This window comes from Argiope bruennichi, chromosome 9, assembly GCF_947563725.1.
Source record: "Argiope bruennichi chromosome 9, qqArgBrue1.1, whole genome shotgun sequence".
Classification (NCBI taxonomy): domain Eukaryota; kingdom Metazoa; phylum Arthropoda; class Arachnida; order Araneae; family Araneidae; genus Argiope; species Argiope bruennichi.
The window spans coordinates 24741301-24756450 of NC_079159.1; the positions used below are offsets into that span (position 1 = coordinate 24741301).

The following is a 15150-nucleotide window of genomic DNA, read 5'->3' on the forward strand; positions in this document are numbered from 1 at the left end:
CTTTAAAAAAATTATTTATGCAATACCTCAAGGAATTACTCAATACAAATTTCTCTTGATTCATTGTAAAATTCAGTTTCTATTCTCAAAAGGATTTAAAAAACAAATAAACATGAACAATAATATTTTATTGTGTTTCAGTTTATAAGTTTACTTCTGAAAACTTATGAAATTGAAATTTTATATAGTCTTTTGGCCTTCAATGAAATGTTTTTGACTTTTCAACTTTTAAATAAACTAAATAAAAAAAAAAGTGTTTTCACGTAACTTAAGTACCAAACTTCATTAATTTAATTTCAGTGAAAGCAAAGTTTTGAATATCTCTATTTGGGGATTATCAACATTTTCTTATTTTAATTTACTTCATGTAGATAGACTATATTTGTTTAAAAAAAAAAAAAAAGATTTTTTTTTTTGTGTGTAATTAAAAATTAACTGAACTAGTTTTAAATTAACTGAATATATCGTGAACTGTCATATGTACACATATTTTTTTCTAAAATATATCTTGATAATCTTTTATTCTGTTTCATTAATTTATATGATTTTATTTGATTTTTTTAGGCTCAACAACAAGACCCCGCTATGTTAGAACAGTTGTCCAAAAACATTACACGACAGGGGCTTACAAATTCTACTCTCAATTACCTCAGGGTATGTCTGTTTATTTATTAAAGAATATTGTGAAAGTTTTTTTTCAATATTGGTTTTTTTTATTAAAATATTGGGTTTCTATCTGTGGATATAATGAAATATTTAAATACCTTCTTTCTGTATTTAATAAGATATTGATTTTTTCAACTCTCAAGGAAATCTTGAATGATTTCGCTATCTGTAAAATTAAATTCCTGTCATCTTTATAGTATAATCCTTCTTTCTTTTCATATATTATTCAATTTATTACATACTTAACTATTGGACATAATTTGCCATATGGTTATCGGCAAATCATAGGCGATTATTTTGTAAAGATATATTATATACCCAGGCATTCATAATGTTTATGTATTAAATTTTTATTAATTATGCTTCTTTTTATTTTGTGTATATAAAATCTTTATTAATGTCCATTTAAAAAATATGTATTTAATAAAGTTTTATGCTTATTATATGTTTTGATCTGTAGAATTAAAAATTTTATTGGTTCACTTTATTTATTCCTCTTCCTTTTGATAAATATTGCAAGTAGTGGTTTATTAAAAAAAAAAAAAAAACACTTATATTTATTGTAGCTTAAAAATAACATTTTACTCTTGTTATATTTGTAGTTGTGTGTAATTCTGGAACCAATGCAAGAGCTTATGTCCAGGCACAAAGCTTATGCTCTCAGTCCGAGAGATTGTCTCAAAACAACTCTCTTCCAGAAATGGCAAAGAATGATTGCTCCACCTGGTTAGTTGCTTTCTTTTTGAAATTATTGATTTAAACATTAAAAAGATATTATATTATTTGCACTGAGAATGCATTTGAGATCAACTTTTGGTTATGTGATTTTTTTAATATAATTTAAGATTTAGAATTTATAAATCATAATGGTTATTAATTTTAATGTATTGAATATTTCTGTAAATTAGCCAGGCAGCTTTTTTAATTGATATTTTTATTTGAGAAAAAATTATTTATTAACTGAAAAAAGGAATTTTTATCATTTGTATACATGTATAAACTGTCATATAAACTATCCATTATATTGTTTTTGTATTTTTTTAAAAATTTCTTTCTAAAAATCTTTTATCTTACATAATAACATATCAAATTAATGTTCATTGTCTATAATCTAATTATGAATATATAAGCATAGAATTATTTGGTATTGATGCTGACTGAAGTTTTTGTAATTTTTAAAATTTCACTTATATTATTAGATAAATATTTCTTTCTTCTAGTCAAAATTACTGAAAATATGAAAATGTTCTTAAGTAAAGCGATTTATTACACATCCTTAATAAGTTTTTGAAGTTATAATACCTACTTAATGATTAGAAGGTTTCTGAGAGGAAGTTCATTAAAATTGGAAAATTTAATTAAAATAAATTCTTGTTATTTATGAAAAACTAAAATTTAAAAATCATAGTTAATCACTGCTGCTGATCATAGTTAATGGCTGCTGATTTCTAAAATATGTGAATAATATTTGAAGTAAGGAACTTCTTTATTACAGATAGATATTATTTATTTAATAATTAGATATCTACCTTACTTTGAAATGAATTGAGATGAATTGTGATGCAATAATTTTGCCCATTTATTAAGAATGCTTAATAAAAATTTTCAATTTGAAATCAGACAATATGAATTCTTCTTATTATTGCTTGAGCATGAAGAAAACATTTATGAAATATGTTTCAATTATTAATTTATAGAATTCTTCTCTCTCTCTCTCTTTTTTTTTTTTTTTTTTTTTTTTTTCAAAATTTATATATTTCAAATACAATTTTTTTTTCTGAAAGTCTTTTTTTTTATTTTTATTTTATTTTAGTAGAAAATTTTTATTTATTTAAAGCTTAATTTCTTTTCTCGTTGTGTTTTAATAAAATTTTTTAATTTAATATAAAATAAACCTAAAATATTTTTATACATAACATTTTAGTAGCATTTGTTAAACAATTTTATTTTATTTATTTGTTGGCATGTTTTGTAAAGATTAAAGTTTTTCAATTTATTTTATTTGTGTGCAAGTACTTAAATTTGTTTTATCTTCTTTTGCATGTCATTACTTTTTATGATTTATTGTTATATTTATTTTTGCTGTATAATGCTTCTAAAAAATACCGCACTATGGAGCTGGGTGCAAATGGTGGCTTTAATTTTCATTAATCTCACTAGGTGCTTCTCACCGTCCTGGTCCAAATGACTTTAAAATGCAGCCGGAAGTAGGTAGGTCTCAAACAGTTAATTTGGGGTGTCATAAGTTTTTCCTAACCCACATGTTTTGGTGATGGTACACTTTACTCATTTTCTGGGGTCATGTGACTTGTTTGTAAAAATATTTCTTTTGATAGCAGATAAGTCTTTAATAAAATGCAATGATTAAATGTTCACTCTAAGGCATTTTAAAATTGTTGATGTCCATAATATATGCTTGTTAAAAATTATGTAATTAATTAAAAAGTTCATTTTTATTCTTAAATTCCTTTTGAATGAATAATTCAGAAGTAATAAAAGAAACTTGCATGGAAATATATTTAAATGCTACACACAAAATCATTAAAAAGTAAGATCTTAACTTTGTTCATTTTTGTTTAGAATGTAAAATAGTTTTTGTCGTCTCTTTTATATATGTATATAATATTTTATTTGTGTTATTTATGTAATTTTCATCTGATATAATAATTATAATAACATTAAATATATAAGAAAATGTAATATTTTATGCTTTAATAATTAATTAGTATAAAATAGCACTGAAAAAATGTGACTTTTGAATTAATATTCTTTTATTTGATAAAATATATTTGGACTGTTAAAGGCATAAAATTATGAACGTTGTTATGAATTATTTAATCATAATTTATTGTTTAGTTAAATTTTTCCTATGCTTATAGTGGGTGTGGATTTAGTGACCTCTTGCTTTATTCACATTGATAATGATTTAAAAAATGGGTCTTTTAAGTTATTTAATTTATGAGTTTCAAATTTTATGTTGGGTGTTTTTTGTAAAACTAATATGCCTAAAACAAATTGAAGTGTTAAAAGGTGCAATAAAAAAAATTGATGCATAACTTCCCTGTTAAGTTTACTTTTTGCATGACTTTCTTTGCTTTTGCATGGCTTGCTGTTTGACATTTTATTAAATAAAATCACTTTATATCACAATCTTCAATTTTTTTTTGTTGTCTTTTTTTAAATCCTAGAAGTAACATTTTTAGATATAAAATATGGTTGGCAATTTTATCTTTAATATTGGTAGAGTTGGAATTTTTTTCTCTCTTTTATAACCATAGCAAAATACCATTATTATATTCTAAAATTCTTGCAAATTTATTATAAAGTGTTATTTAAACTATTATTTAATATTTAAAACTTGCATTCTTGCAGAAACTCAACGTCCACCCAGTAAGCGACGGAAAAGAAAATCATCTGCGACAAACAATGCAAATAGTACCGGAACTGGTTCTGGCAAAAAGAAAAACATGTCTCCTGGTCCTCCTAATTTTTCTCTAGCATCACAGGTTTGTGTAAAGAACTTGTTTAAGATTCTGCTAAGCTATAACTACCAGTTCTAGAAGTTCATTGTCTGATTATTTGCCAACTTATAACATTATAAAATTTTCCTCTTCTATTTATAGATACAGATATACATATTTTTGTTGGAATTTTTATTCTGTATACTAATATTTATTAATATTCTATGTCAATTTTTTCCTCCATCTTTAGAATTCAAGCTCTCAACCATAAAGGAAGTTGTGCGTGGCAAGTATTTAGTTTTATTTTTTTCTATTGTATTCAGCATTTTATTCCTTAACATAATAATTCCTTCATATAACAGTTTGAAAACAGCAGTCAACTTTCATTGGAACAATTTGCTTTATAATAATAATCAGTTTGGGTTATCTACAAGTATGTGATGAGAAGGAATTCTGAATTTTTTAAATGGAATTTTTATTCACTCGCTGTTTTCATTGACATTCACATTTTTAATATGTATGTTTTGAATAAATTAAAAATCTATTTTAAAATATTTCCATTGAAATATATCATAGTTATATGAAAATAAATAAATATTTATCTATGTAACATTTTAATGATGATTTTTTTCTCTCGAACTTAATTACATTATGCATATTGTACACATAGGGTAATTTTTATTTACTGCTAAGGAATTAAAAATACTGTTGCAGTTTTGTAAAAACATTGCATTATATTTCTTAGCTGCTTATAATAATAATTTACTATAATCCAACAGCTTATAGTTACACAAAAATCCAATGCTCTATCATATTGAGTCTCCTGTAGAAAAACGCCTTAAAAAATAACCTTGCATGTTTCTGTTTCTAATATTCATACTTCATTAGCATTTAAATTATAGCATTGTGCTGCATGATTTCTGTTATGGCTTTTATTGATAATATTTCATAATGGAATGCAACTTTTAAAAACTAACCAATTATTTTTTAAACTAAAAATATCAATTTAGATCTCCATGAAGAATTTAAACTAAAGTAGGTATAGAAACATTTTGAAAAACGCTCCAATTTTTTTTTTTTTTTATATCTGTAAATATTTATTTTTATCAGTATATTCTGTTTTTGGCCAAAAGCATAATAAGCACTTGCCAATGGTGGATAATTTATTTTCAGCAGTTGCTAAAGTAAAGAAAATAAGTGTTACATTCCACACATTGGATTATGTTTATTGCACTATTGGTGAAAAACCAACTACTTGACTAATTGCTTATATAACAAATTGTTTTAATGACAGTTGACTGGTTTGTTTCTTTATTCTATAATAAATTTTGAAAAGACAGGTGAAATTGCCAGATTTTGAATAACTTTAAAAAATGCTGCAATACATTAGAATATTTGAAACTAATTCCTTTGCCACAGTTAACATTTATTTCCTTTTTTTTTTTTGGTATTAATCCAAACTTTTACTCTGTGTTCATTTGTTCAGCAGGCCAATATTGTCATGACTGGTCTTTTCTTTGTGTTTGCTATGTGCCTACTCACAACTTCTTTAATAAAACATGTGATGCGCTGTCCTTTTCTTTCTCAGATTGTAGAAATTAACCCTTTATTTTTTTTTTATTTATTGAAGGTAGTAATGCATGTAGCTTCTTTTTTGAGTTCAAAACAAATTCTGGCAACTTCACCTGCCTTTCTCCTAATATCTGGAGTTTTTAGTTTGTAATGGCTGGAAAGTTTCCAGAATTTGTTTCAAATCACTATTAAGGTATGCAAACAATAGTTATTGATATATTCATACATTAATAGATTCGTTATATTTTTATCAGAAAAGCAGGGCAGGTTTACAATATACTATTTATAAAGTGAAGTATTTATTTTGAAATGCTTATTTGCTATTATTTCTGAAAAGCAGATTTATCTATTCATCGATTTTTCTTCTTTGTAAACTTTAAGAGTTTTTACCTACAGAATCTTAGATGATTATCCCATTATTATTAGGTGTTTTTCTGAGAAAATAACAGGCATTTTGACAAACTGACATTAAGCAGCTAATTTTTTTATTTCATTATATGTTGCACCTTTCCTCCCTTTAAATAATTATTTTTAAAATAGTTTTATTACTTATTGCAGTAATAATTATTATTGTCTTTATAAAATAATAATAATATTTGGTGTTTTAAAGGATATATTTCTTTATATAAAAGCCAATTTTCTGAACAAAGGAAAAATATATGAGAGCATTTTAACAAAGTATTAAATTCTTCTTCTTCCCTATGCCCAGAAATATGGCATACTTATAAATCAGTGCAAGAATACTCTGATCTGTGTGATACTATTAATAAAGAATAATTAGCAAGATATTGCTTACAAAATATTTTTTGCAGCTATTGAATAATATCACCAATGAATCCATGAATATATGTTGTTAATTTTAATATCTTCCACCACTACTTATCAGTGGCTATTACTACTTTTGTTAATTTCGAATACCAATCAAATTTATAAGGGTAATAATTATATAAAGATTGTACTTTTTTTAAAAAGAAAGAAATAAAAAAATATGAAACAGTTAAAAGACAGTCCCGAGATTGGCATTCTGTCATATTTCAGACAGGGTTAAGATAAATAATTGGTAATCACATAGCTTTGTTTATATTTGAAAATAACCTTTTAATGACATGTAAGAGAAAAATCAATATTTAAATTAGGAAGCAATTTTGATGAGATAAGTGTTACATAGAAGGAGAGTAGGAGATTATATCAGAACTATTACTCAACAGATTTATTATGTTCACAAGGTTGACTTCTCTTTCAAAAGGAATTATTCAAAATTTATTTTCCCTGAATCAACTCTATTTAACAAATAATATTGTTCCTTGTAAATACATTATATAACAAAAAGTATTTTGACTATCCGATATTTATTTTTTCAAATTTCTTTTGGAATTTTCTTTTTTGATTAATGACAAGAATGTTTGACTTAAGACAAGAATGTAGAGATATTGAAGAGAATAATTTGGGTTCACTCTGGTTTTTTAAAGTGGATAATGACTTTTATTAACTTTTTTTTTGTGTGTGTTATGTGCAATACTTAATGCATAGTTTTCAAAACCCCTACAAAATCTTATTAATACATTTCATTAAAATTGGATAGAAATACCTTAGGAGATGTGCATATTCGTTCGAAGTAAATTTTTCAAAACTAGATATTTAGGACAACTTAAATAAATTCTGTTTAATTACTCTTAGCAACAAACTGGTGTTCAATTCCCCTAAGAAAAGTTAAGTAATGGAAGATTTTCAAATTTGAATCTCTAAAGATAGTGAATTATAAGATGGTTTTAAACATGCTAAATACTTTTGCATGTGGGAAAGCACCTAATTTAACTTGCAGCATTAATAGTTAAGTTTATTACTTTATTCATATGATCTGTACTAACATTAGTGGATGGAATCAAGGCTTTTTGAGTAGCACATTCTTAATTCTTTAACACCTGTAGAATGTTGACGACAATTTTGTCCATCGATGTCTGAGGTTACTAGTTTTCTTCTACAAGAATGGTATGCACTTCCTGCCAAAAATATCCCTAAAACCAAGTGGATAGCCTTCCTCATAGAATAGCTGTTGTTGCTACATAAGATGTTCCCACTTCATGTTAGGAATTGGCAATGATACCAAGCATGCATTAAGATGTCTTTATATTTTTAATTTTACAGTATAGCAATTTCAACATTTGTGCTATTAATGTAAAACTTATAATAAATGCTTAATTTATTTATCATATTTTAAATTTTTATACATTTTAAAATTACTATTAGGAAATTCAATTTTAACAAATACATTTTATATCAAATTTCTTATTATTTTCCTTCTCGTAGGGACTAGCTAAAAAGAAATATGCCACACTTTACACATGCACAGTTAAACACTATTATTTATAGTAAATAATTTTTATTTCAAATTTTAATATAATGCTATGCTGGCATATTGTCTCACATTCTGCATTACATAATTTAGTTGAAAATTGTATGCTATAAATTTATAGGAAAATTTTGCAAAATTGCCCATTATCTATACAAAAACTATTGATAAATATAACAAATCACTATGAGTATTGTGAAACAGATTGAGCTTAAATAATTTTCTTCATCACCATCACCCAATGCACATTCAGCTGAAAAATGCGAGTTACAGTATATTCTTTACATAGTCAAAGCTTAAGAACAATTTATCTAACTTTCCTGGAGAAAGTGTTGGTGTATTTTTGATCACATAATCTATATGCTATTAATTCAAAATTGTTTCTGAACTGACTACTTTATTTTTAGAGTGAGGGAATAAAGACTGAACAAATTTTAAGAATTTAGCCTGAACATAATCTTTTACCTATACAAATTCATTATTATTTTTTTTATTGACATATGCTTTTTCCCTGTTAGGATGTGATGGTAGTTGGGGAGCCTTCCCTGATGGGTGGTGAATTTGGGGATGAAGATGAGCGTCTCATCACCCGTCTTGAAAATACTCAGTATGACGCATCAGCTGCAGCTGCTAATGGATTGGACGACGGAGATGAATTTTCTGGAAATCCGGTGGGCCAGGGGCCAAATCCTGGAGGTGGACCTCCACCACCCTCTTGGTCTGGAGCACCTCCTTCTCAACCTCCTGAGCGTAATCAGACAGGAGGCCCAGGCTCCGTACCTCAGCCGCAAAACCAGGAGGACAAAAAACCATCTCCAGCTATTAGCCAATAAAAAGCAGGCATACTTGTGCTAACATGCACTGACGGACAGTGGCTGAATGTTCAGCGTAAAGTATTAGCAGCTCTTCCAAGTGAAACTGTTTGCGACTTTTTATGTGTGTTCAATCTCCTGAACATGTAGGCCTAGCAAACAACAATTAGGTGTTGTACCCCTCCCAAATAGAGAACTGTTGTGTACAAAAAAAATACAACCGTGCTTGTTGTTTCTATGGCAATTTTACTCCTCATAGAAGGATTTTGTTTTAAAAAAAAGTGGTGATGAGATTTTATATATTGTGGGTAATTTTATTTTCACTGCAAAGTTAAAGGATGTTTGTACATATAATCGTGAAGCATCATTGCAGTGGCGCAGCTCATTTATTAATTTCCAAAAATGTTTTTGCCATGTCATTGTATATTCTCATAAGTACACACACGTATTATTTGTGTTATATACTCAATTAGATTTATTTCCAATTTATCTTTTATTTAATTATATTTTATTGACTTAAATAAGTACTTACAAGATAGCACATTTTCATAATAGTATTGACTCCAGATTTTTTGTTTGTAAATATTTATCCCCAACATCGCAACATACATCCTTTAATTTTGTCTTCATACAGTGTTGCATTTTATACACAAAATTGAATCTCTAGACCAAATATTGGTGTGATTTGTATTTATAACCAGCTTTTGTGGTAAGATCACGTACAGTGTGAGTAGTGAAAATGTCTTGGAAAAAATAATAAAAATTATTTTGAAAAACTTCTTTGGTCTGTTGAAAGTAATTTACAAGCATTACTGAAAAAAATTATTTTGTTCTTGAAATTTAATTTGCATCCCCTGAATGCCTTTTAAAATAGATTGAAAATTTTATTGTACCCAAGTAGGCAAATCTGTGATTAATCTTGGCAACTGAAGTAGGAAAATTGCTTCATCTTTTCAAGTCACAAAATATTGTTCATGCAGATTCTTTTGTACAAGAAAAGGAGCTTTTCTAGGGTGGCTAAAAAGATATTTTTAAAGTTCCATAATTTTGGACCATTTTGATGATTTTTGTACATTATTGCAGTTGTACATTATCTAAGTTATTAATTAGATGGGACATTTGTTACAGTCTAAAACAAAAAACTTTCTATTTCTATTATAATTTTGATATGGATTGTGTAATTATCGATACTAATTGTGTAAGCGAAAGCTCAAGGCATTAAATTTTACGATACCTTGTAAAGGTAATGATTGTATCTTTGTTAATAAAACAGAAATATTAGTACTTCCATGTGTTTGAGTTGGATATTGTTTATATCCACAATCGGCTTTGCTGTACTATACATATAATAATAGTTAAAAAAAAACCAGTATCTTGACAGAATTCTAAAACTCACAATTATAGCAGATAACTCAATAAACTGTAATTATAAACAAAATCTAGTATTTAAATGTTAAAAAAATGTAAAGGTTTGTTCTCCAAGCAGATCTCGTATATTCTAGGCCAGTAAGGTTAAAAAATGAATGTAATACTGATTAAAAGAGGGTATTACATTAAAGCATGAGCAATAATTATCATGGCTTGGCAAGTAAAAGATTTGTAACTGTAGTAGTTTAAAAGTTTACAAGATTAAACTAGTGTTAACAGCTTCTTGTGGAGAGCACCTTCCATGGATGAAAGATAGTAAAAAGTGCAGAGAAGCGTAAACTTGCCACTTGTGGAAAGACATGCCATGCACATTGAGATGCTTTTGTCACAGTATTGCCACCGACATGCTACACACGTCACTAGGCAATTGTCACAGAAGTAAAAATGATGTTCGCAATCCATTGACTGAGATTCTTTTGCCAGAACACAGTTTACTGGAGCAGTCTTAGGTGAATAATTTTGCAAAGAGTAAATATTCGACATAATACAAGGGCTTGTTTATTCTTCCAATAAAATCACCAAAGTATTAATCCCATATAAGTTTCTATTCAAACCTTAAAATTTTAAATGATTTAGTATCAAATATTTCACCAGAAGTTTACGAATTTCTATAGTTCATTCTGTGATAGATTTTCATTATTAAATTATTATTGTAATATAATTCTCTGTCTTTAAATAAATCTTGCAATTTGATTACAGCTTAAGTATCAGCTCCTATTGAAACTCATTAATATAAAGGTGGTTATCAAAATGGAAACACCTTAGATTTATAGAGAATCTTTTATTAGTATGGTGTATGACCACCTTTGGCATGTAATACTGCTTGAATTCTCCTAGGAATCGATTCATACAAGTGCTGAATAGTGTTTAGAGGAATATTGTACGATTCTTACTGGAAATATTGTGAAAGTTCTGGGAGGATATTGATTCTGTATTGAACACTCTAAAATTGACCATAATGGTTCAATTATATTAAGGTTAGGTGACTGTGCGGGCAAAGGTAGATGTTTAATTTCATCCTCATGTTCATTAAACCGTGATTGGACAGTATGCTGTCATGACTTTAGACACTGTTCCTCTAGAAACGCCTTTAAGTTGGGATTTTGTGGTCACACTTGCTTCAATTAGCTGAGAGGTCCAACATTTTACGCTTTTGAAAAAAATCCAAGAATTGCAGAACTTAAACAGATAAAGCTAACACACACTACCAGAATATATACTTTGCTATTTATATAAAAAAAATAAAATTAGTGGCTATTATCATATTTTAATGCTTACAAAGCACATTCAAAAATGTCATTTTTATTCGCAGGTGTTTCCGTTATTTTGATAACAACCTGTATAAATAACCAAATACTTTTGAGAATTTGATCACAATAGCTAATTTTTTTTTAAAAAGTAAGTAAATGAAAGTAGAAACAGTTTCTTGGGTAACTGTACACACAAAAAAGATTTTTTCCTGCTTAATTCTAATTTGTTCACGAATAACCTAACTATTTTTTTTTTTTTTTGTGAACCTAATGCAATAAGCAGATATTAAATGATCTTTAGAAATTTAACCCAAGCAGCCTTTCAATATTTTATTTCTTTTCCTTTATTAAATTAATACTATAAACGGAAGTAATTGAACCTCATTATTTAAGATCGGTTCTGAACTGATAAATATTACAATCTGAGAAGAAAATCTTAAGTGTTTTTTTTCCGATAATTTAATTTAAATTACAATGAATGTAAAAATATTCATTAAACATTTTTTTTACACATGTTTACAAGCATTATAACTATATGCTTTAAAATCAAAGAGAAGTTTGGGACCTTCCATTCATATTTCAAACATTTATGTGAATTATGATATGCATAAGTCATATACACTCATAATTTGATAATAAACATTTTTTTTCGGTTTATGCAATTTATTATAAAAAACATTTACTAATCTATTATTCTAGAATAATCTTTTGATTAAATTATTAAGTTTGGGGAAGTGTTATTCCTATTATTGACTTTTTAGTCACATTTTTGTCCTGGTTCAAAGCTGTGGATTATTTTATAATTATCCATTAAATTTAATAATGTAGATGATGTTCTACGATAAATTCATTAAATTGTTTTAGAGAAATAAATGTTTACTCTTATAAAATGACTGCTGTTTTAGGTTAAAAGCAATTTCGTCATTAGTATTTGAAATTGGAATGAGCTACATGATTTTGAAAGTTTCATAATTCAAAGATAATTTTAAGTACGTTAAATGTTATAGAATAGTGCCAGAAATTATTACAAAATAGAGAATTAACTAAATAAGTGAAGGTGATTTATGCATTAATATTACCAGCAGATATAGATAATAGTAAAAAAGCATAACATTACCAGTTACATGAATTATTTCAGCTAATATTTTTAAATTTAAGAACAGTAGTCACATCAATATTTTCTGTTACTGACATTACCACCATATTTTCTCTTTTGACAAAAGAATATTGACTTTTCAATAACATAAAAATTATTATCCAGCATTTCTTTTAATTTTTGCTCGAATTTCGAGCATTTTTCTATTTTTAATTCAATTTCTTAAAAATTCGTTTTTTAAACTGAATCTTTATTTCTTTAAAACTTCAAGCATTTCTTACCTCATTTACAAGCCAGGATGAGAAGTTGCCATATAAGTAAGCAAATTTTTGATTCCCTTGATCAGCACAATAATGGTAGCTTGTTAAAAGATCTACCGCCAAAAAGGTATATCATCTTGTCTGGGCTCCACCAGAATGCGTAATGAGAAATGGATGCAACAATTAAGGACTATTTAAGCACCTTAGGGAAAAAATTAAGTACATTCGTACATCCATGCACACATTAATTCACTTATTATTTTCTAAACACAGAATCCACTCATTTCATTATAAATTGTTTCATAAAAAATTAAAAATATTTTAATTTTTTTTTCGACAAAAAATTACTTTAATCAAAATATTTTACTATGATAAAGTGAATTCTAAAAATGGTTATAGCTTTGTTCAGAGATTAAATCAAGCCTAATTTAAAGTTTTTTTTAAATGAAAATTTCTGATTCTACATTTCAAAGTTTTTTTTCTCTGTTTTTCTTTGAATGTTGTACTTTGACAAGAATGAAAAATAATTCTTTTCAATAGCCTTTTGTGATAGTTCTTTAGTTTCTCCTACCACGTCAGTTTTTTCCAAGTACATTTTTTTTTTTTCAAATTTTAAAGCGCAAGTACATATTCAGTATATTTTATTCATTGTATAGTGAAATAAAAATATTTCACTAGGAATATTTTTAATTATAAATGTATTTATAAAAAATACCACATGCCTGTGTTTAATTTGGGCAGAATTGCTAAAATTAAAAGACAGCCCATGTGGGCCAAGGCCTACAGTGTCCATATCTGCTTTCTTGACCGATGACCCTGGGGTGCAAGGCATATGTTCCGGTTAGGTGATCAGCCTAACGCAGAACCCCCAGTGTTTAGTTCCAAGCACGCTTGGTCCTCAGTTTATCGACCCACTGAAGGGATGAAAGGCTGAGTCGACCTTGAATTGCTAAAACATATTCTTTATTATTTTTTTTCTTATTCACATCTTATGCAAAACTACACTGTTAGCGTATTCTTTATGAACAAAATGTACTGATTTTTCTAGGAATGTCCAGGCATCTCTTTCAATTTACCACTTTTTGTTGTTTTTGAAGACAGCTCGTATTTCGCAAGGCATACTCTTTTATATATAGTATATGCGGATTACTGAATTCTTTCAAGGGGAAATCCGTAGTATTGATTTTATTTTGGAGGATAATTTACACCTGTTTTGACACTGTCCGATGAACTAATGGCTTTTGAGCTTGGTTTCTTTGTCGGAACTGAATAATTACAAACACATGTAGCGACAACACATTTCTGTTTCTTTTATTCTAAAAAATCTTGGAAGATTTTATCGATGAAATGCGGGTAGACAGCATTTTTCTGAAGATTTCAAAGAAGATAACATCTAGCAGAGTACTACATCAGAACTTCAGATTTGAGGAGTGATAATAGAAAAAATAAAATAATCTCTCTGTTATCACAATCAATGAACATTTTTCAGGCATTTGAAGAAAGTGAGTCAAGATACACTTTTTAGGATTCTGAAGTAAAAGAGAAGTAACAAACGGCAACATAATTCAAGGAGGGGTTTCAGAAAACATTCAATCTTTTGAGGAACGGTGGTCCAAAAATTATAATTTTTTATTTGTTTATTGTCACGATGTTAATAAAAATCAACGTCAGATTTGATGAATTACGTTGTTTTATTGTTTCGTATTTCATAACAATAAAAAGCACTTTTACAAATTGTGTCCAAAACCAATTAAAAAATATTAAACTAAAGCACCGATTCAAACAAAACTGATATTACTGAAAAGTTTATTTTTTAAAAACTTTAAGATGGTATAAAAAATTTTGTGCGATAATATTCTTTATTGTTATGTCGGAAATATGTTACAATTTCATCAATTAAACTTTAAATAAAATTTCTAAAACCAGTCCTTAGTGAGCCTCTAATTCCCAAGAAGTAACTTTTAACCAAATTTCAAACTTCAATGCTTTAGGCTGCGCGTTGCTTTTGCAGTCAGAACAAACCATTATATATACAAATGGTGTTCAAATGAAACGATACGAAATGCCGTAACAACGCAACCGTTAACATATTTGCGTATGCCGTTATGGGGGAACTAGGGGTGCGATTGGAGTCTAAGGCGTAGACCGGAGCATGCGCAGGAGAGAGCAGAGTCTCTTATAAAGACCGCCGTCCAAGGTTCGCTACTTGTTGAATTCCTTGAACACAGAACCATTAACTCCGATATGTACTGTGA

General features: G+C 27.6%; 1 protein-coding gene across 5 annotated transcripts in view; it reads left to right on the top strand.

The window, feature by feature from the left end:
• LOC129983823 (LIM domain-binding protein 2-like) overlaps positions 1-9640 on the top strand; it is a 125828-nt gene extending 116188 nt beyond the window's left edge. For 3 of the 5 annotated variants that reach the window (XM_056093472.1, XM_056093475.1, XM_056093473.1), the window contains 5 exons: positions 565-654; positions 1269-1392; positions 2827-2877; positions 4039-4172; positions 8568-9640. In XM_056093472.1, the coding sequence (XP_055949447.1) occupies positions 565-654; positions 1269-1392; positions 2827-2877; positions 4039-4172; positions 8568-8882 (714 nt within the window). In that variant the 3' untranslated portion in view covers positions 8883-9640. The remainder of the gene's footprint in view (positions 1-564; positions 655-1268; positions 1393-2826; positions 2878-4038; positions 4173-8567) is intronic. The other 2 variants (XM_056093474.1, XM_056093476.1) reach the window with 1 other exon arrangement.
• The last annotated feature ends 5510 nt before the right edge of the window (positions 9641-15150 follow it).